The 22,646-nt window shown below is 34.6% G+C and overlaps 1 protein-coding gene and 2 long non-coding RNA genes across 6 annotated transcripts; 1 reads left to right on the top strand and 2 right to left on the bottom strand.

Annotated features, from left to right (window-relative positions):
* Window positions 1-8,134: 8,134 nt before the first annotated feature.
* Window positions 8,135-13,036, top strand: LOC110007116 (uncharacterized). Of its 2 annotated transcripts, none has more exons than XR_002280659.2 (2): window positions 8,135-8,272; window positions 12,789-13,036. It is a non-coding gene; the product is annotated as an uncharacterized LOC110007116 (long non-coding RNA). The 2 variants fall into 2 exon arrangements; XR_016055371.1 differs by lacking the exon at window positions 12,789-13,036 and adding an exon at window positions 9,527-12,486.
* Window positions 13,037-15,736: 2,700 nt separating this feature from the next.
* On the bottom strand, window positions 15,737-21,586 carry LOC105420525 (uncharacterized). 2 transcript variants are annotated; one of them, XR_016055369.1, is made up of 4 exons: window positions 21,302-21,586; window positions 16,923-17,124; window positions 16,717-16,803; window positions 15,737-16,608 (listed from the first exon to the last, which is right to left on the bottom strand). It is a non-coding gene; the product is annotated as an uncharacterized LOC105420525 (long non-coding RNA). The 2 variants fall into 2 exon arrangements; XR_016055370.1 differs by having other exon boundaries at window positions 16,923-17,048; window positions 21,302-21,481.
* On the bottom strand, window positions 17,645-19,197 carry LOC148782058 (uncharacterized). Of its 2 annotated transcripts, XM_088866501.1 has the most exons (4): window positions 18,978-19,197; window positions 18,512-18,879; window positions 18,296-18,414; window positions 17,645-18,200 (listed from the first exon to the last, which is right to left on the bottom strand). In XM_088866501.1, exons 2-4 carry the CDS (start codon window positions 18,663-18,665, stop codon window positions 18,021-18,023), a joined length of 453 nt encoding a protein of 150 aa, XP_088722627.1. In that variant the 5' UTR covers window positions 18,666-18,879; window positions 18,978-19,197; the 3' UTR covers window positions 17,645-18,020. The 2 variants fall into 2 exon arrangements, with proteins under 2 accessions (XP_088722627.1, XP_011622806.1); XM_011624504.3 differs by having other exon boundaries at window positions 18,512-19,197.
* Window positions 21,587-22,646: the final 1,060 nt, after the last annotated feature.

Genomic DNA, 22,646 nt, shown 5'->3' with positions numbered 1-22,646 from the left:
TCCTAGGATGTGACAGTCAAAACATATATATATCTCTTGATAGGACAAATTTACAGTGGCAAATTCTTACAAGGTAACAAAAGAAAATTTAAGCACAACTACAATATCTTCCAGTGTTGATCCTGACGAGCACTCAAAATGAAACCGCAATTATCCTGAAAAAATGTTTATCATAGTTTGATGAGTTTGGCTACTCAATAAATGATCATCATAATCCTAAAAATAATCATGATTGAAAGATATCAATATTTTCAAAAAGGAGATCTATTAACATAAATGCATTAACAGTTTCACTTTAAAAAATGCATAATTAAGTATAATCCGAATAATTGAAATACATATAACATTTTAACGGTAGTGCATAATTCAAAGGATTTCACAAATTACCTTATTGGCGTCCTAAGTAGGTCACCTATATACCCCATCAGCGTGCTGATGGGTCCACTTAATCCCTATCGGCATCCCAGATACGTCAACTTAATCCCTGCAGGTCCACTTATACCTCACCGGTGTACCGGATGAGTCCACTTAATCCCTATCGACGTACCGGATAAGTCCACTTGTACCTCACCGGCGAACCGAATGAGTCCACTTGCATACTTAAAGTATTTCTAAATCTTTAAACATTCGAAAGCAGTAATATCATGTACGCAACATATCACTGAAATTATTAATATGAATTTCACTGAAACCATTAATAACAGTCACTTGCAATAACATTTCAAAAATACCCAGTCAAATATTTTGGTCTCAAATTCAGAAAGGTAGCAGTTCGTAAAGACATTCTAGCTTAATTTTCAATCTAATATGTATAGAAAAACTCTAAGAATACGGAATCATCACAATTTATGAGATGTCAATTCGTAAATAAATATTTCACAGACAATGCTATAATCAATTATAAAAATATCAGTTTTCAAATAATAAGGGAGTCATTTGCACATGAAATTTACAGTGTCTAAATATTCAAAAACAGTAGAAAGAAATATCACAATTTTACTAACAGCAAAAATATCACATTTATTTCTAATAATTTTATATTATCTAAAATTTTCTAACAATAGACAAGAAAAATAAATAAATTTATTTTTAAAAATTTACAGCATTTAAAATTTCTAACATAGATAAAATATCACAATTTTTATTAAAAAGATTATTTTTCAAATTAATGAGGTCGCTTGCGCATAAAATTTATCGAGCCTAAAATTCATGATAATAAGCAAAAGTAATTATTCCATTTCATTTTTAAAAAGAACAGATTACTTTTCAAGATAATAAAGTCACTTATCTAAAATATTTGAGAGGGTGCTTCCGATAAAAATTCGGCTAGAGAGACTAAGAGCTTACTGCGTTTCGACTAGAGAGAGAGAGATGTCAAAATTTTCTACTGTGGGAGTCCTCACTTCTTCTATTTAAATTCTTACAACACCTTATTATATTCTTTTATTAAGTTATACCTCACACATGAGGTGTAACAATTATATTACATCTTAAATGCTTAAAGCCCACGTCCACTAAAGGACGTGGCACGAGCAAAAGCTTAAACTCGATAAAAGCTTTTGAAAGTAGTGATGGTCCCTAAGGACCATCATGCTCATACGAACCATCACTTATTTAAAAGTTTCTTTTCTTCTTCCTTTTTTTTTTTTATTTTTTTTATTTTTTTATTTTTTTTATTTTTTATTTTATGAAATTTTAGGATTATTACAGGGGTACAACAAAAAATAAATAAATACAAGAGCTCAAGAAAAGGTGGTTATGATAGGTGGACACCACCTTTCACGTGGGGGTGACAAAAGGTCAGGTTGGGGTCAGGTTATGACTGGTGGACACCATCTTTAGCAAGGGGGTGGCATTGTGTCGGGTTCGGTTGAGGGTCCGGGGTCCGATTGGATTTGGATCTAGACCTGGACCCAAAAATATGTTGTGGGACTTGGATGTACTATGTGGTATTAGTGTTGATATTTATAGTCCTGAATCCCAAATATTAAGGGATTAGTTTCTTTCAATTTATTTTTTTAGTTTTTAGATAATTATTATTTTGTAGGATTTTATTTTATGGATAAGTCCTACTTAGATTAGGATGGGAGCTTGAGCCTCGAAGCATGAAAGTTTGTATATGATGCAGTCCTTCACAAATCGATTATTTTTTAAGCAAAAATTGTACACCCTGCAGATGAATGAAGGTACAGATATCTATGAACACCTAAATTATTTTAATAAAATTATTTGTTAATTATTGAATATTGGTGTTAAAATGGATGACGATAATAAGACTACAATTTTATTATTCTCACTCCCTCATTCGTATGAGCATCCAGTCACAACATTGCTTTATGAAAAAGATACCATAGAGATGGAGGATGTGACTTTGACTCTTGTCTCTAATGATTTGAGGAAGAGACATGGTAATGCTTACCTAAGTGCATATGGTTTAGTGGCTAGAGGGAGATCTGATGAGAGAAGTGAAACAAGACAGAAAGGTCAGAGCAGATTCATATCCATATCTAGATCAGGAAAAAGTAATATTCATGGCAATTACTACAAGAAAAAATGGGCATATTAAGAAAGATTGTTGGAAACTCAAAGAGAAATGAGGACGAACCTTTGAAGCAGCCAATATAGTTGATGGAAGCTCGGTAAGTGGAACAGAGAATGTGTTGTCAATCTCGACAAATTGTGACAGCTTTAAAGACTCATGGGTTCTTAATTCAGGATGTTCCTATCATATGTACCCTCATTAGGATTGGTGATAATGGACATGTTTTAATGGGGAGTGAGGCAACTTGAAAGACTATTGGTGTTGGGATAATTACTATCAAGATGTATGATGGAGTTGAGAGAAACTTGACTGATGTTAGACATATTCTTAATTTGAAAAAGAATCTTATCTCTTTGGGTGCCTTAGACTCCAATGGCTGTAAATTTGTTGGAGAATGTGTAGTTCTTAAGTTTAAAGGTGTTTTGGTTGTGAGGAAAAGCAAGAAGACTATACCAAATTTATATATGCTGTTTGATAATATTATCACAAATAAGGCAACAGTTTCTATATCTGATGATAGCGATTCTAACTTGACTCAATTGTGGCATATACGTTTGGGCCACATAGGTAAGAGAGCTTTGGCGGAACTTAGCAAACGCGAATTTATTAATGGCATGAGGAAGTGCAAGTTGAAATTCTATGAGCACTATGTCTATGATAAGCAGCGTAATCTAGTCAAATTATAATTGTTCATGTTGACTCTTTAGTAATAAGATTAGCTAAGTACTATTTAACGACCCACGGAGCAACCATTCATGGTCATTATGGATAAATCCTTAACGAGGGAGATACAATGGTTACTTTTATATATGAAAAATCAAGATCTGGTGATATAGAGGGTGCAGTTTCGCATGTCAGAGCATACCACAAAAGACATTCCTGACTATATTTATTCACATGTATGGGGCCCTACATCGGTTGTCTCGAAAGGTGGATCTTTATACGTTGTTTCCTTCGTAGATGATTTATCAAAGAATGTGTAGATTTACACATTAAAGAAAAATGTAGGTATATTTAACACATTCAAGCATTGGAAAGCTATAGTCGAAAGACAGATTAAAAAGAAGGTCAAGCGCTTGAGGACTGATAATGATGGAGAGTACACTTCAACGAGTCTGTGAATTTTTGAAAGAGCGAAAGAATAGTTCATCACTTCACCACTCCGGAAACGGCGCAATAGAATGGGGTTGTTTAGCACATGAACATGACACTTCTAGAGAAGGCCCACAACATGTTGAGTAACATTGCTTTGTCAAAAGACTTTTGGGTAACAGGTTACCATCTACATCAATCGACTTCAAAACACCACAAGAAGTATGGTCCAATAAACATTTTGCTTATTCTCATTTAAGTATTTTTGTTGTTCCACTTATGTTCATGTGAAAGATGATAAGTTGAGTCACAGATCAAATAAGTGTATTTTCCCTGGTTATGCGAATGAGGTTAAGGGCTATAGAACGTGGTGCCCAAATCTTAAGTCACCTAAGTTTATTATCAGTTGTGATGTTAAGTTTGATGAGTCTGTCATATTAAAGCATATTCAGAAGAGTGTAGAAAAATAAAATCTCAACAGCAATGATGCAGTTGAGGTGGAGTTGACACCTCTAGAAAATACTCCAAAATATGTGTCAGAAATTCCCTGTGAAAGAGTGGAGGAAGATGTTAACCATGAAGAGGTCTTTGAGCCTACTCCATATGAGGAAGAGTTTCATCTTGAAAAGGGAAAAATAAAAAGCTAGGGGTGCAATATGGTTTTAAGACATGGTGGTTTATGCATTAGCTGTCTCAAGCTAAGAGTCATCCACTTTTAAAAAAGTTACGCAAGATAGTAACAGTAGCAGGTGGAGTGATGCCATGAATGAAAAATGGAATATATTCAAAAGAATCATACTTGGGATCTCGTGAAGTTGCCTAAATGCAAGATAGTTAGTGGATGTAAAATGAGTATATAAAAAGAACGAAGGGTCACCTGAGACTGGTGTTGATCGGTTTAAGGCATGTTGGTTGTAAAAGGCTATGCACAAAAATAATGTATTGATTATAATGAGATTGTCTCTCCAGTTGTGTAACATACTTTTATTCGGATATTACTAGCAATGGTTGCATTATTTAATTTGGAATTAAAGCAGCTTGATGTAAAGACTGCATTCATTCATGGAGAGTAAAAAGAATAGATTTATATGACTTAGCCAGAAGGGTTGGTCGTTGAAGGCTAGGAAGGCATGTCAGCACACTAAAGAAGTTATTGTACGACCAAAAGCAGTCTCCTAGGCAGTAGTACAAGCATTTTAATACAGTCATGATTGGACACAGGTATATCAGAAGTAAGTACAATAATTGTGTCTATTTTAATAGATTTACTGATGGTTCGTTCATCTATTTGTTGTTTTATGTGGATGATATGCTTATAGCTGGGAAGAATTCTTCAGAAATCAATAAATTGAAGACTCAGTTTGGGCATGGAGATATGTAGAGATTGAAAGTTGGGTAAATTGTGGCTATCTCAGAAGGAGTATACTAAGAAAGTCATCGCTAGATTCGGGATGGAAAATCCAAAGCCTGTGGATACTCCTCTTGTTGCACATTTCTGATTGTCGGCAGCATTATCTCCAAGTTTATATGCTGAAAAGGAATACATGTCACATGTTCCCTATACGAGTATAGTTGGAACTCTCATGTATGAGATGGTTTGCACTCGTCTAGATATTTCTCATGTCATTAGTGTTGTTTGCAAGTGTATGGCTAATATAGGAAATGAGCATTGGCATGCAGTAAAATGGATTCTGCATTACCTAAGGGGTACATCCTTGATATAGATAACGAGTTTGGTAACAAGGTTGTTGGTTATACTGATTTTGACTTTGCAAGTGATTTGGACTGTAGGAGATCTACTACGAGTTATGTGTTTACACTTGCAGGAACTTCCATCAGTTGGAGGTCAATGCTACAAACCGTGGTTTCCTTGTCTACGATTGAAGCAGAATACATGGTATTTATCGAGGCAGTGAAAGAAGTCAATTGGTTTAGAGGGCTTCCAAGTGATTTGAGCTTACAACATAATGTGAATATTATTTATTGTGATAGTCAAAGTGCAATATATTTGGTGAACAACAATGTATATCATGCAATGATGAAGCATATTAATGTCAGGTACCATTTTATCCATGAGATAATAGTTGAAGGTGATATCTTGTCACTGAAGATTGACATGAAGAATAATGTTGTAGATATGTTGATAAAGCCAGTTCAATTACAAAAATTCAAGGTATGCTTGGACTTGACTAATGTGTTGTCAAAGTAAGCGCCCATTGGGGCGTATGTGGATAAGATGGTCGATGAGAATGTCTTTTGAAATTCATGCCAAGATGGAACTTTGTTGATAATTATTGTTATGAATCGCAAATATTAAGAGATTAGTTTCTTTAAATTTAGGTTTGCTATTTTTTAGATTATTCCTATTTTGTAGGATTTTATTTTATGGATAAGTCCTATTTAGATTAAAATGGGGCATTGAGTCCATGTGGATAGGGATAAAGTTACCTTTTGATAAAGTTAGGAAAAGTGTGGGGCCTTATTTTCTTTATATAATGGGTTATTTTAGAGAGAGAAAATATAATAAAAATAGAGCAAAACTTTTAGGGGTTTTCTAAAGAGAGAAAATTGTAGAGAGAAGAAGGATTAGTGGGAGATTGAGTTCTGTGTATCTTGTTCTCTCAAGTAAGTTCCTTATAATTTTTTTCCTTTGATTTAGTGAAAAACATTGATCGTCTTTGCCCGTGGATGTAGTCATATCTGTGACGAACCACGTAAATCCTGATATTTTCTTTTTTGTTATTTATTTCCCGCTTTATTTTCTTGTTTGTTGCTTGTTTTTTTCGGTTCTTCTTTCGCATACTTTATTTGCCTATCAGGTTTAAAGCTTCCACGCGCAACAATTGGGATCTAGACCCATACCCATACCAGACCGAACCCGAACTGGACTTGGTCCAAAATTCATAATGTTTATATATTTAAATATATTCCATGAAGATGTTAAATATATGTGTATGCATTATTTAATTATTATATCTATAAATATATAATAAATTAATATAATTTAGGTCGAGTCCAAGTCGAGTCTACATGGATCTTGACCTCGGCCCAAAAAGTACTCAAGTCTAAGATTTGAACCCATACTCGACCCGCCAGGTCCAAATTTTGGGCTCATACCCAAGTCGAGTTTACCCGTCGGGTCTCGAGTCAAGTCTGGGTCTATTACCCCCCCTACTTTTGCCAACAAATCAGCCTCAGATTGACGTCTCTAGAACAATAGCAAGCGGAGAGATTAGATAGGAGATTCTAATCTCATCAAAAGTTGAAACCAACCTCCCTGGTATTCTGGCCTCCCATTTGCTCCACGCAATGTTAATTGAGTCTCCCTCAATGACCTTGTGCCCCTGCAACCTAGAAATGACCCAAATAAGAGACAATAAGATTATCATTATGGTCTTTAATGAGCCAACTAAAATTAGCTGGATTGGGATTTCCAAAAGAGCAAATGTTTGAATATTCTTTTATTATATAACTATAAAATTGTAATATACATATAGGAAAGTTTATATAAGGATGCAACCTTATAATATAGAACTACGGATGCACCTCAAAAATCCATTGGAAAAAGTAGTTTTAATGTTAAAAAACCCTTTGATTGATCATCTCGACATCGAGATGTATGACAATGAAAAATAAAAAGATTTTAAGTCTTGCAAATAGTGCATTTTACAACATATTATCTACACCGTCCATTTTCAATATTTTCTTATGTTTATAGAACAATTACAAAAAGGTAAAAAATTGAAAACACAACCTAAAAAGTATTGTTTTAGCCCAATTAACATAGGCAGCTCATTTTAGTGAGATGCTTAGAACTAAGCCTTAGAAGGATTTTTTCATTTCCAATATTTTTCGACAGTTTTATTATCGTTAGATGAACAATGTTAAAAAATAAAGAAAATGATTTTGAGCTTGTAACAGCCAAGATCTTGAAATTCACCAAATGAATGGTTTAGATTCATTTTTGGAGGGGACTCATTTTGACCATATCTAAGGGTTCAAATTGAACTTTTTTTTTTTTTTTGGATTGATTATTGAGATGAAAAAAGAGTGTGCAAAATTTTGGGTCATACAAATACTACAAACATGGTTTTTTAGAAGTGTCGTTGCATTATAATATGATACAATCATTGCATTAGATCCTTTTTATATATATATATATATATATAAAATGGGGAGTGATTTCATGGCACCGTTGTATTATAGTATAATGCAACGGTGTGTTGGCACAATATTATCCATTAGATGAAATCAAATCTGATGGCTGGGTTTATACCTAAATATCCATTTAAAAAATCCGTTTCAAATTTGAATCGAAATTGGGAACATTAAAAACACCAAATCTCTCGATCTCCCTCGTTCCCACTTTATTTTGAGCACTTTTACAGCCAGAACGAGCGGAAAATTGGGGGGTTTTCTCTAAGAGAGGAGGGCTCGAACTCATATTGGCTTCAATGTTTGGGCTTCGCTCCTGCAGTATGGCGATTGTAAAGAGGAGGTTGAAGATCCAGAGTTAGGAGTAGGGCTTGAGAAGGATAAGATCAGCTTGAAGTTCAACCCTTTACCTTTGGGTTTGAGCTCCACTGAGAAGAATAGTATAGTTCCCGCAAGCAAAATTTAGGGATTACTAAGTCACCAGTATGACTCTTACTCTCTCTCAATCTATCCCTGTTACAGGTTTACATATTTCGATTTCTGGTTTCTCTCTCTCTCTCTCTTGATGTATCTCCATCAGAAATTTTTCTTGTTGAAATCTGTGGTTTGCTTTTTCTCTCCCTCTCTAACGATATATATTTAACTATAGCTCTCACATTTCTAGATAAGGCTATTACTGGTTCATCTGTCTCATCTCTTCATTTAGCTTTGTTACAAAATTACAATTGGTGGTTTTCTCTCTCCTCTCTATTTCTGGGTATTTTTGGATTTTAAATGTTATTGGTTTTCTCTCTCTCTCTCTCTCTCTCTCTCTCTCTCTCTCTCTCTCTCTCTATATATATATATATATATATATATATATATATATATATATATATATATATATATATATATATATATATATATATATATTTGAATTTCTTAATATTACTGTAAATTTTTTTGTTTTAAATGGTCTTTTGGGCTTGATTTCGCAATAATCTTCCAATCTTTTGGGATCCCCCTCTCTCAGCTCTCTCTTTTGCTCAATTGCTCACTTTTTGTATCTCTGCTGCTCCCAGGTTTTTTTTTGTTATCTATTTTTTTAATGGGGTTTTTTGATTTTTTAATTTTCATTAACCCACCATTGATGTTTTTTCAATGTAACCGTTTTCTGGAAAACTGTGATTTGCATAAATCAATTTTCAATGGTTTTTAATGAAAAATCGCAGGTTGCACTCTAACAATGAAAAAGGACAATAAAAAAACACAAGTTGAAAACACCATTGAAAATAACAACTTGCATTCTAACAATGGTTTTGTTAGCCTTTTAATGAAAAAGGATAATAAAAAACCATTGAAATGGGTGATTTGCAGAAATCACTTTTCAATGGATAATAAAAAATCAATAAAAATATTTTTTCAAAATGGATAATACAAAATCATGACTCCCAACATTATTAGAGTGCATCTGGCGATTTTTTTGGCGTTGGATTCGTACTTTTATGTGGGTAAATAAGTCTTTGCATATGCAAAGTGTGGCTGTGGCATATTGGTCTTCATATTGCGATGAAATGATTGTGGGCTATAGTTTTTGTTTTGCTTTTAAATTCGCATTCCATAAGAGGTATTTTATTTCAATTGTGCTATTATGTTGTATGTTGAACTCATGGGTTAAAACCAGCATATACATCTTTTATATGCCCGAATGAAAATTGAATGGTTTTTTTCTTGCCTCCAATGATGTTTGTTGTATAGGTTATTATTGCATACATATTGTTATGGATGGATATTGACAAATATCAAAGTCAAGCCCTCATCAATGATGTTGTGAGTTATGGTGGGATAGATTCTTTGGACATTACTCCTATTGTAGGTGAGGATGAGTGTACAATTGAAGATTTGACAACAACTTCTTATTGTGTCAATGGTGATGCTAGAATGATAGCAAATTCTATGGTAAAAGTTGTAATTGAATCTAATGAAAATTTGAAGTTTGAACCATTTGGAAGCATGAAGTTTGAATGAGGAATCTGCGAAGGAGTTCTATAATGAATATGCTAGACAGGTAGGTTTCAGTATGCGTGTCAGCGCACTTTATTATACACATGATGGAACTGCTAATGCTAGAAGATTTGTTTGTTCAAAACAAGGATTCCAATGTAAGAAATATATGGACAATGAAAATAAAATAAAAAGACCATGAAGGGTGATGGCAATGATGACGATGAATAAAAATGACATTGGAAAATGGGTCATTCGGAAGTTTGTAAAAGATCACAACTATTTGCTAGCAAAGCCTGGACAAGTTCAATATCTGCGATCACATAAGAAGATGACCAACACAACACAACATCTTATAGACACATACAACAATGCAAGACTACGTCCACATCTTATAATGTTTATGCTTAGCCAAGAAGCGGGTTGAAGTGAGAATCTTGCATTCACTAATTGTCATTTTCGAAATCACATTGCCAAAAGTCGGCAAAAGAGACTTGAAAAAGGAGATGTTCAACTTGTACTTGAATACTTTAGAAATATGCAATCTGAAAATCCTGCATTTTTCTATGTGATTCAAGAGAATGGGCATTTGATTAGAATCTTTTGGGCTGATGCCCAATCAAGGATGAACTATCAATTTTTTGGGGATGTTGTTGTGTTTGACACAACCTATTTGACAAATAAGTATCGAATGCATTTTGCGCCATTTACAGGGTAAACCACCATAATCAATCTGTGTTATTTGGTTGTGTTGTATTAGTTGATGAAAGTGAAGAGTCATCTGGTTGGCTATTTAAGACATAGCTTCAAGCAATGTCTGGCGATCATCCAACTTCAATAAGCACTTATCAAGATCTTGCGATGAGAGCAGCCATCAGACGAGTGTTTCCAAATACTCCTCATCGCCTTTGCTTATGGCACATTTTAAAGAAAGTACCAGAGAAGTTGTCTCATGTGTATGTGGAACATGGAAAAAATTTTAGTAATGATTTTCACGAATGCATCTATAATTCTGAGACAATACATGAGTTTGAATCACATTGTCAAACAATCATCGATTGCTACAATTTAGGAGAGAATGAATGGCTAAGCAGAATATATGACATTCGTGAGCAATACGTCCCGGCATTCATATGCAACACCTTTTTTGCAGAGATGTCTACAACTCAACGGAGTGAGAGTATGATTTGATGGCTATGTAAATGCAAAAAGAACTTTAAAAGAATTTGTTAAGAATTATGCACTTTCATTAGATAGTCGGTATAGAAAGGAGAGAGATGCAAACTTTGAATCAGTTCACAAACATCGGGTTTTGAAGACTTATTTTCCAATGGAGAAAGAAGCAGCGTGCATTCATACCAAAGTAGTGTTTGACAGATTCCAAGAGGAATTGAATCGCAGTATTGAATATGTTACAATAGAATTTGAGAATGATGGGGAAAGCATTGTATTTAAAGTCTCAAAATATGATGAAGAAAATAGGGTATTCATTGTTACATTAACTGTACTTGAAATCAAAGCAACTTGTAGTTGCCAATTGTTTGAGTTTGTTGGATTACTTTGTAGACACATTTTAGTTATTCTCATAATGAAAAACATTTTTAAAATACCACCTTGTTACATCTTGAAGTGATGGACAAAAAATGCCAACGAAGGGTGCGTAATAGATGAACATGACTATACAATGCAAATTGATTTGCATGAATCCTTGACTGTGCAGTATTGTGTAGAAAAGCGATTAACTTTGCAGAGAATAAAGCTATGTATAAAGAAACATTTCAAGAAGCAATCTGTGTTCTTGATGAGGGCTTCAAGAGATTGGCAATTGTCAAGTAAAATATCGATCAAACACATCAACAAGGCAGCCCAAAAGATCTACTTTTGCAATTAAATGTCAATTTAAGTGAAGAAGGGAATTTAATAGAAAATCAGAGAGTGTTCGACCCCCTACCTGTGAAGACGAAAGGGAAGCCTCCTAAGCATCGGTTGAAATCCTTTTTGGAGACAAACTAATGATAGAAAATGTATCATGTGCAAAGGTAGCAGTCATGATAAGAGGAATTGCCCAACTCTAAGGGTACACTGAATACCGAAGAATACAAAACAAAAGGTTCTTAAACTGATCCCTTTCTTATATTCGTCATTTTCAATTATTAATGAATTTGTAATTGTTCTCTCTCTCAATTAACTAATCTCTCCCCCCCTCCCCCCCAATTAACTAATGTTTTATTTACAACAAAATCAAGTGGCACACATGTTCCCCATGTTTGAAGAATATTTGAGAAGTTGCATTGTTAAAACTAATCAAGAAGATTTGAGGGATTTTAGTGGAACTTAATCAATATTTTTTGTTTCCCCATGTTTGAAGAATATTTGAGAAGTTGCATTGTTAAAACTAATCAAGAAGATCTGAGGGATTTTAGTGGAACTCAATCAATATTTTTGTACTTTGGTCCATATTTTTTGTTTTTTGTTTTACTTTTCTGTACAATGTGCTCTCATTAGCACCATTTTTTGTAAAGAGTGCTACCTCAAGCACCATTTTTTGTACATGTGGCCCTTTGTCAAAGGGTGTTTTTTGTATAGATTGTTGCCTCAAGCACCATTTTTTTTGTTTATGTGGCCCTTTTCCAAGGGGCCTCTAACAATTGTAATTTTGAACTAAATACTAATGTAATCCCATTTAACACCCCAACAGTTGAAAATTCAGATTTGATGTAATCCCGTTTAACACCCCAACGGTTCAAAATTCAGATTTGTTCTTGGCGTGTTTTGTCTTTGGCTGGTTCCATTGAATGGTTTTTCTATGTTTCAATGTCATATAGGTTTACTGCATTGTTAACTATTCTTGGTTCCATTGAATGGTTTTTCTATGTTTCAATGTCTTATAGGTTTACTCAGTTGTTAACTATTCTTGTATATGTGTGTGTTTCTACTAGTGTGTGTGTTTCTTCAATTTTTATCTCATTTATTTTAGAGTTTGATCAAAATTGGTCTTATGTTGCTGATTATGCAGCAATGTTCACTGTTGTTGTGCTCATATGCTGTTTGATTATTCAGCAGTCATCTACTGCTCTCATTTATTTACAAGGAGCCATTCCAGGGCCCTGTCGGAGAAAATGCACCTTGTGCTCATATTTACACATATGCTTGTGAACAGACTCACATATAAGCTACAATGTTATTCAAAGCATGGAATGTGTTTTTTGACTTTTATGGTTCATTTTTTAATGAATGAAATGAATGGAATGAGTTGTAATTGCATCTTTTTCTTTTTCATTTTCTCTTTTCTATTACAATGAGCATGTGCATACTTCACATTCCTATGAGCCATTTTAAAGAAATGAAAGGAATGAGCCATTTTAAAGAAATGAAATGAATGTAATGAGAAAGCATTGATAGCCTTCTGGATGTTAATGAGTAGCGCTCTGGTTATTAATCGAAAGATACCATTTTAAAGAAATAAAAATCAGCTGGATTTTCCTCTTGGAACTGCTGTTATTCTGTCATGAGATATATGAATTATGACAAATTACAGTTGGAGATCAGTGTTGTACAGTCAGTGCTCTTGTTATGTAAGGAAATGGCATGGATGTGCCTTGGAAAACTTCCCATAGCATATGTATATCAAATCTACAAAAACAATTATCACTACACTCCAAGGTTCCCCCCAAAATATATGCACAAGAAAAATAAGTTAAATACAAATTGGTTTAGTCTTCATACATGGCTGCAACACCAACAATTTACAGTGCAACTGGTTCATCCCAAAGATTAGTCTCTTTGACTAGCACGAATATATGCACAAGGAATGCCTTCTTGTACTTAACAAACTTGAATACAAAGGGACCCCATCTTCAAGATTGCTACACTAAGATATTTCTATTGACAATCATGAACCAATTTAAAATCGACATCATTTTTCTCTTGTATTGCTGTTATTCTAGCAGCAGTAGGTCAAATATAATTGAAAGGACCTCAGGGAAGAGCTTGTCAACCCTTTACAAATAGGTTTAGCGTGTATTTATAGAATTGGGCTCAAACATGGGTGGATGCTTAAACACTATCTCAATTGATGATAATTACAATTATTTTGAATAAAAAAATTCAAAAAATGGGTGTAAAATGACTATTTTACCCCTGGTTAACAATACATGGAATTTCAAATCAGTTCTTGCTGCTGCTCAAGAACTTACGTGATCTTTCATGAGTGATCCGAGGTTGTTCTGGTGCCCATTTTATTGAAAGATAATTTTTTTTCTTGTAGGGCTTGGCATGGCGATCGATTTGATACCAACTTTGAGCCATGGATCGTGCTTATAAGCCACGATCATGCGACTTGAAATTTGGATGAATATTGAAAACTTAGGATCAATAATGTGCTCGTTTCTTGATGTTTCTTTGTGATTTTTTCATTGTATCACACTAAGCATGTTGTCATGATCACGTGGCAACAAACGTAGCTTGATTTCATGTCCGAATGAAGATTTTACAACTTTGGACTTTTGGCCGGAATCTAGAATTCTAGCACTGGAATTTGTATTCACTTCGACTCGCTTGTGTACTAAATCCGACTGTTCATCATGTACGAAGTTCAAACCAGACAGATCCCTTGACCTTATGCACGTGATGGAACTTGTTTCATGTCAATCCAATGCGCGAGCGACATAATTTGGCCGCTTGAGCAAGGCGTATCGCCGTTGATTTTTCTGCAACTTTCTTCACAAATCAACAATTTCTCTATAGCTTTTCTTCCTGCTCGGGTATCGTCATGAGGCGTGCCACATATCGAAACGCTCGTTTTGACGAGAACACGCTCACAAAATATGAGCATGATTCGACTTGGGACAAATGCAATATGATCCCTAAAATTCACTGCTCGAAACTGTAAAACAGTCACCTTTAATGGTGCTTTGGTGTAAGGAGGGTGTACGAGAATAGTGTGCAGCCTACTCTTTTTTTGTATTTTACCTATAACTTTGTCTTGGAGTGCCAGATTAAACTGAAACTTGACCCATGAAGCATGTAATTATAGGCATATTATTTATGAGTAATTTGGTTAATGTTGATACTTTTTTTCTCCCTATAAAAAGGAGTAAAGTTTCGCGTTCATGTTGTAATTTTGGATTATTTGCAATCAACTAGATGCATATGTTACCGGAATCTCAATTCTCTCTCTCTCTCTCTCTAGCTTGCAATGTTATGAATTTCATCAGTGGAATCTCTCTCTCTCTGTAGCTTGCAATGTTATGAATTTCATCAGCTTTAACTAAGCTGCGCACAGGTGTAGAGACGGGTAAATTAGACTGGATTTAAATCCCGAATATTTAATCATTCTTCTTCTAATCTTAAACAGCTAGGGAAACAGAAGTGCCAAAGGTAACCTCCGTAATAGTGAAGATTTTCTCCACTTTCGGAGGATAATAGCTCTACTCTCCAAAAGTTTAAACCATGATAGAAGCATGACGGTTGAATGTCTCATTAACAGATCTTTAGCAGCCACTCCAATATTTAACACCAACTTTACAACCAATTTAGGCATACTGGAATCTTGTAATTTGAAGATCTTTGATTATGCTAATAAATTGAACGCATTCGCCAGGGGAAAAAAAAGAAAATAAAAAAGAAATTGAACTTTGCATAAAAAGGATCAAGCTTTCGTTCTAGTTGATAATTATACCAAAATGCTAATGAACGTGTACACAGTTCTTGTAAAGCAAATATGTTTAATATATGAAAATTCAGGCATTTGGATGTCGTTTGTAGAGAATATCATACACGAATTAAACTCCTCTAACTAGTCAAAATCCAAAGCATCAATTTGGATACTTCATGTAAAAGACCCTCTGGATCTACTCCCATGGATATTTAGTACATCACATAAAGGAGAACGCTTCAATAGCTATAAATAATGAAGTTACTAGATGAATAATTGACTTAGAAGTGAAAATCTTCCGACACCAGTAAAATAAAACTCCTAATGATGTTATGTATTACAATGTAAAATTTCAGGCTTTAGTGAGCCATCGTTAACATTTCTTCGTACATTCAGGATCCGACATGGATCAGAATTTTAATCTCAATAGATTGTAATATCTGACTTTTGAGTAAGAAACTTCCTCTCTGTCTTGCCACTCTTTGCTCCTCAAAGGGATATCTCATGATGAAAAGTCGACATTCTGAGGTAGTCCTTGGTTCCAAACAATCTCTATAGGAGCCACATACTTGGCAACGTCTGTGTGGCTCATAACAAAGCGTGTGGAATACTAATTCCTTCAAAGGAGAGATCAGATACAAAAAGTTCATGGCTTCATGTCATTATTCATTGTACAATACTAATTCATTCACAGGAAAACCCACAAATAGAAGTGGAAGGATATCCACACTATAAATAAAATAAGCATAATATTGATCCTATGAGAAACAACCACAATTGAGCACATCCACTTTAAGATACGACGGTACAATCATCAACAAAAGGCAAAAGAGAGGAAAATTGTGGGTTACAATGGTACAATCATCAACAAAAATGCTCTGGTTTCAGGATGCTATTAAATCAACAGCAAATAGTTCAAAATTAAATAATTGGTTGTTCATGATTTTCTCTAACAGTGGATTAGCAAAGTCTTCAATGATCAAGCAATTAATCCAAGAAAAATTTTTGTTCAAAACTTCAATCAATGGGATTTGATATTGCTTTCAAACAAAAACCAGCAACAGTTACTTTACCAGCAAAAGTATCACGATTCTATAAAGCGCAATAAGAATTAACAATTTACACCAAACAAGTAGCATAAATTTAAGCTCTTTAGCCCTTCACAACCTTCCTTTTTGACCTGCAACAAGAAGGAGAAATCAACAAAATCAGCAACCGCTCTTTGAATTAATAAACTTCAATAAATATATATACTATTACATAGAGTTAACATGAATTTGCAAGTTACTTTAGAATCAACCATCTCACACCACTTCCATTTTCGGCCGGGCTATTTCGGGAACCCATCATACCACTTGGAACATTCCCAACAGCCCTACAAGATACATATGATTTGTTAGTTTCCTACAAAATATATCTTTTAAAACAAATAGACTAATGCATAGAGTAACAATAGAGTGCTAATTCAAAAGAGTAAATCAATCATCCACTTACAGGCTCACTCCTCTTGCGAGTGCTGCTCCTTCTTCATCTACAGACAATAAATCTTGTCCCCCATCCAAGTTACTAGTATGTTACACCATAGAATCGGCACCACAATCTTCCAAAATAGCGGTGGTGCTACCATCATCGATATTTAAGGAAAACGACATAGTTGTCTCTAAGTAATCAATTTCTTTGCCCCAGAAAATAAATCCTATCAATAGAAATAAATTATCTGATATATGGTTTTTCAACTGTCGTTTTAATGGATTCCGGCATGTTCAATATGGGCTGTAGTCTATGTTAGCAGATGCCTATACAGCAATGCCAAAAGATAAAAGAGAGATAAAGAAAGATGGAATAAAATAGATTCCAAAATACATGTTCAATACGTGGTGAACATGGATTGTATAAGCAATTAATAGTTATCAGTTTTGCTAATAAAGGAAGAGTGTGGCTTATGATACAATTAATTGTTTAACAGTTATAAAGGGTACAATGTTTCAAAAAACGCTAGGCGGGTCTTAGGCAGCCTGGGGGGTCCAAGCTACCCAGCGCCTAGGCGGGTGCCCAGAACCTGGGCAGCCCAGTTGAATCAAAAAAGGATTCTATAGTATTTAACAATATATATATTGTATAAAATATAAGAATTAGGTATTGAGGTTACATCAGAATTCAAAAGTATATTACACATGAACACACACTCCGTAATCATAACCATAAGTTGGTCCATATTCAATTAAAACTTAAAATTTACTAACAAAATTACCAAACCAAAGTTACCAATTACAAAACCAATGGAACTACAAATCCATTATTCATAATACACAACCAAGAGGTAAAAAACAAAAATGAAAGTAATACTTGAAGACTCAAAAGAATCTTCAATCAATGTTCAAAGTTTAATTATTATTCATCATTCATCATCAAAAAAAGTAGGGTCAACCGCATTTACATCATATGAATCAAAGTCGTCACCCTCCTCGACATATAGGGCGTCCTCCTCCATCTCTTATGAATCTACCTCTTCTTCCTCCTCTTCCTCCACCCTCGTCCTCTGTGGAAAAGATCTAGTGGCCTTAGGAAGCTCGCCTGATGTCCCTGAAGCATCTATGAGCATGTCCCATGTATATCCTTCATGTTCCTCCATAGCATTGTCCATACTTTTTTATCTGATAGGTCTCTCTCATCTCTCTTAGCAAACATGTCCTTCAAGAATTGATTATACTTGACATAGACTAATTCATTGAGCCTATTTGATTCAAGCCTGTTCCTTTTCTTGGTATAAATCTAACAAAATCAAATGAAACTAATTAATACAAATGTTAAATAATTAAAATCTATAATTCATGTATTACTAATACAATTATATAAATTACCCTTACCCCTTCAAAAGTACTCCAATTTCGCTCACAACTGGACGAGGAAGTGGTTAGGTTTAAGATCCAAATGGCCAACTTCTGTAAATTTGGAGAGCTACACCCATGTTGGCTCCACCAATTGGCTGCAAAGATATAGAATAAAATCATAAATAAATAAAAGAATTACAAAAATAAACCTTAATTACTTGAACTTGATGAACTTAAGAATATCATTACTACCTGGATCAATTTTGGTCCTTTGCCTCATCGCCATTGGACTCCCAAAAGACTTTAATGAGTACTTGTAATTTATCAACTCATCAGCATAGATAATATCCTGGATATCAAGATTAAGGACTAGCACATCTACACACTTATTAAATCCAATCATCATTGTCTCATTTGTGTGTATATCCTTGTTAACATAACAAAAAAAACTAGGTTCAAATAATAACCAGCTGCACGCAATGACCGATGTAGCTGCATATCCCACTTCTCATCAATAGTCTCCCAAACAGGCTTGTAGCAGTCCTCATCATCATCAAAATTTTGTCTCTCTTTTGCATTTCTCCATAGCCTCATATATGTAGCCTATAGAAGCCTTGTCACTATCAACCATGCGAAAGACTTTGATAAGAAAAAAAAATACCTTAAGAGTGCCATTCACCCCTCGTCAAAAAGCCTTAAAAAAGATAATATCTCTCACCTTCTTCCCAACCTGATCTTTGGACCACTTGCATACTCTTCAGTCATCCGAGGTAAACATCTGCCTCAACTACACGCCCTCGAATGTATGCTATCTAGGCATAAGTACCAGGTCGCAAATCTCATGACCCCAGGCCTCACAATCTCTTTCTTCTTTGAAATCTACGCATCATGTTGAGGGTGAGATGGTGGCTATAAATGAAATTTGTAACTGACTTTGCCTTCTTAACTGCACCTGATATCTCGGTTAAACCGCCAAGTGCCTCAAGCATGAGGTCTATACAATGTGCAGCACATGGTATCCAAAAGATTCTAGGATAAGCTATGCGCAACAGATTAGCAATAGCAACATTAGGAGCAACATTGTCTGTGACAACTTGTACAACAAGATGCTCCCCAAGCTCCTTGATTCCCTTCTCTATAACTTAGAATATGTAATGGACATCATGGGTATAATCAGATGCATCAATAGACCTCCAAAAAACATTCCCTAAAGGACAATTCACAACAAATTCATTTGACTTCTTCTCTTCATCACTCCAAGCATCAATCATAATAGAAACTCCATACTGAGCCCATGCATCCTTAACTTCTACAACATCCTTCGTGACACTCACCACTTTTTTCAAAAGAGTCTATGAAAGCTCATATGGGGTTGAGGGTTTCATCTCATGCCCAAATTGGCCAATTGCCTCTACCAAAGCATAGAAGCTGCTTAGGCGAGCAATATTGAAAGGAATGTTCGCCTCAATAACCATGTAGCAATAAAAAAAAGCAACCCTATCTCTCTCTTCTTTCTTCATTCTATTTTCAATAGTGGTTCGCTTCTTTGTTTTCTCTCTTGCAACTTTAGGGTCAGGCCGGGGCATAAAACTATCTATAGGGCCTCTAACCTGAGGCTTCTTACTCCCAGAACCAGAAGCAAGTATAACTCCCTTTCCATTTCCCCTAATAAAGAATTATTCTACCTCTTGACATCCTTCCCCATCCTCATCACTATTATCATCATCATAACTGACCTGAATCACAGACCTAATCTCTGCTATGGAGACAAATTTCTCATCTTTTTTCATTTTTATCATACTCAAAAAATTGGTTATTTCCTCTTTAACAACATCAGGATTCCTTTACATGGGGCAACATGCCCCCTGATATCAGCAAGATCTTTCTTGAACCGGTTGATGTCCCTTTTGTATCTTTCTCACAAAACTTGCATCTTATACAATTCTTATCATTAGGATCTGGGTTGTAGCCGTATTTCCAACCAAGATCACCATTCCTATTAGATCCCGAAGAAGACATCTCAAAATAACACAACTTATACAAGCAATGAAAAAAAACACTTACTTTGAGACATTTGCCAAAAAAGAAATTCATTTGCATATACTCATCTCAAAGATACAATTATATCCTTGAAATGAGTATATAAAGGATAAAATTGCAATACAAATGTCTTTGAGAAGAGTATACGCAAATGGAGAATAAATGTCGTCAAGGCAATTATGCATATTTATAAAAAGATAAGGGCAACAAATTGAGTCATGCGCTGCCGACATATACTAAAGGGAGATGAAAAGTTCTCTATACAGAATTGTTCAAAACTGAATCGTACTTTTAAGTTACTGCCTTGGGTTTTGGTAATTAATTAAAGTCAATAATGTTTAGTTCAATCTTAGTGCCTTTGTCTCGAACAATAGCATCTCCATTAGAATGGAGATCACAAATAAAAGTAACAGAAAATCCATAGTAAAACCAGTAATATGTTTCCAAATTAAAACCAGTAATATGTTTCCACCGTGATCTGCGTTTTTATGTTTTTGTAATATGTTTCCAAATCCACAGTAAAACCAATAAAATGTTTCCACAGCAATCTGAGTTCTAGTTTTGTAATATGTTTCCAAATCAACAGTAAACCAGAAAAATGTTTCCACAGTAAGACCTGCTTAATCTCATATATTCCAAGGTGAAAATATCTTATTAATACCAGAAAAAACAATAAAATAAATGAAAAAACGAGCATGTGTACATTGCAAAACATATACCAGAAAAAATATCCAAATACTTGCAACCTTATACCTAAAAAAAATGTAGAATCAAACTAAAAACATATGCCCTAAAATATTTCAAGGTAGAGAGAAAAAAAAACTATAAAAGCATGCCCTAAAATATTTCGAGGTAGATAGAGATAGAGAAACTGTAAAAACGTGCTCAAAAATTAATCAAGGTAGAAACAGATAGAGGAACTGTAAAAACATGCCCTAAAAAAATGAGATAGAGAGAGATTCATAAATATGCCCTAAAAAATGAGATAGAGAGATAGCGTACCTGATCTGAGCTCGATTGAGTGAACGAGAGGGCCGGACTGATCTGAGTTCGATTGAGCAAGAGATAGGGTCCGTCTGAGTTCCAGAGAGCGAGAGAGAGGACCTGGTCTGACATAAAGAGTGTGAGAGAGAGGGCCTCTCCGAGTTCCAGAGAGTGAGAGAGAGTGGTGCTCTGAGTTCAGAGAGCAAAAGAGGGGGACGCCTGGTTTTCGAGAGTAAGGGACAGATTTGAAATGAAAATTTCGGGGCGATGGATTCTCTTTCGTTTCGGAGAGAGAGAGGCTATGGACGAAACTTTACCGCAATTTTTATTTATCAATTTACGGGAGTTCTGTTAACGTACGAAGATGGCTTTTCTTATTGGGTATCACCGTCCATTTAAATGGACGGTATAAAGGCATTAGCGGCGACTTAGTTTCCGATCACCCATAATGGCCAAAATATATATATATAAAATGATCATGTACGACCTTCTACAATCATGTGTGTAGGACCTCAAATTTGAGATGAATATTTAAAAAAGTCATCACATGAGTGTGACACTTGATTTTTTTAGAGATCCGTACCAATAATGATCTTATAAGACCTTTCATTACCCATGTGTACAGGACTTCAATGATCACCATTAAATTTGACACGTATCTCTAAAAAAATTATCACAAAGAGGTGAGACTTGATTTTTCTATAGATCTGTGTCAAATTTAACGGTAATCCTTTGGGGACCTACACATATGGGTGGGGGAGGGTCCTATAGGATCATTTCTCATATATATATATATATATATATATATATAAGAATATGAGGTCAGCTCACCATCTGACAGCTACATTAAATGCTCAATTACCCAGATTGAATTTGGGTTGATCTAATGGTCAAAAATGTATTTCGTATTTGAGTTTTAGTTTTTTTTGCAAATTTAAATCACTCTTGGAGCGTATATTTTGAAAATATAGCATAATTTAATAAAAATATCAAAAAGATAATTCACAAAAAATAAATAAACTAAAACACCCCTAAAATTTTCATAGTATTTTGGTTAATTTATTTTTTTTGAATGATTTTTTTTATATTTCTATTATGTGTGCCTTTATGAGAACAGTGAATGTCCCAAATTTCATGCGATTTGGATTAATAGAAAAAAAAAATCTTAAAATTGAAATACGAAATGCAGTTGTGACCCTCCGATCAGCCCAAATTGGGCCAACCCTATTCCATTAGCTCATGGGCGGACATGATCTCTACCCCACCCCCTAAACTAAAAAAAAAATTCACTCTATCAATCATCAAAGTCAGACCAATAATTCCTTGAAAAGTAGTTTCTCTAATTAGGGTCATAATATTATAT

The sequence above is a fragment of the Amborella trichopoda genome, chromosome 5 (assembly GCF_054954075.1).
Source record: "Amborella trichopoda isolate Santa Cruz 75 chromosome 5, AtrichopodaSantaCruz75HAP2 v2.0, whole genome shotgun sequence".
Classification (NCBI taxonomy): Eukaryota; Viridiplantae; Streptophyta; class Magnoliopsida; order Amborellales; family Amborellaceae; genus Amborella; species Amborella trichopoda.
Note: the sequence above shows the minus strand (reverse complement) of the source record. Positions and strands in the feature narration are given on the sequence as shown.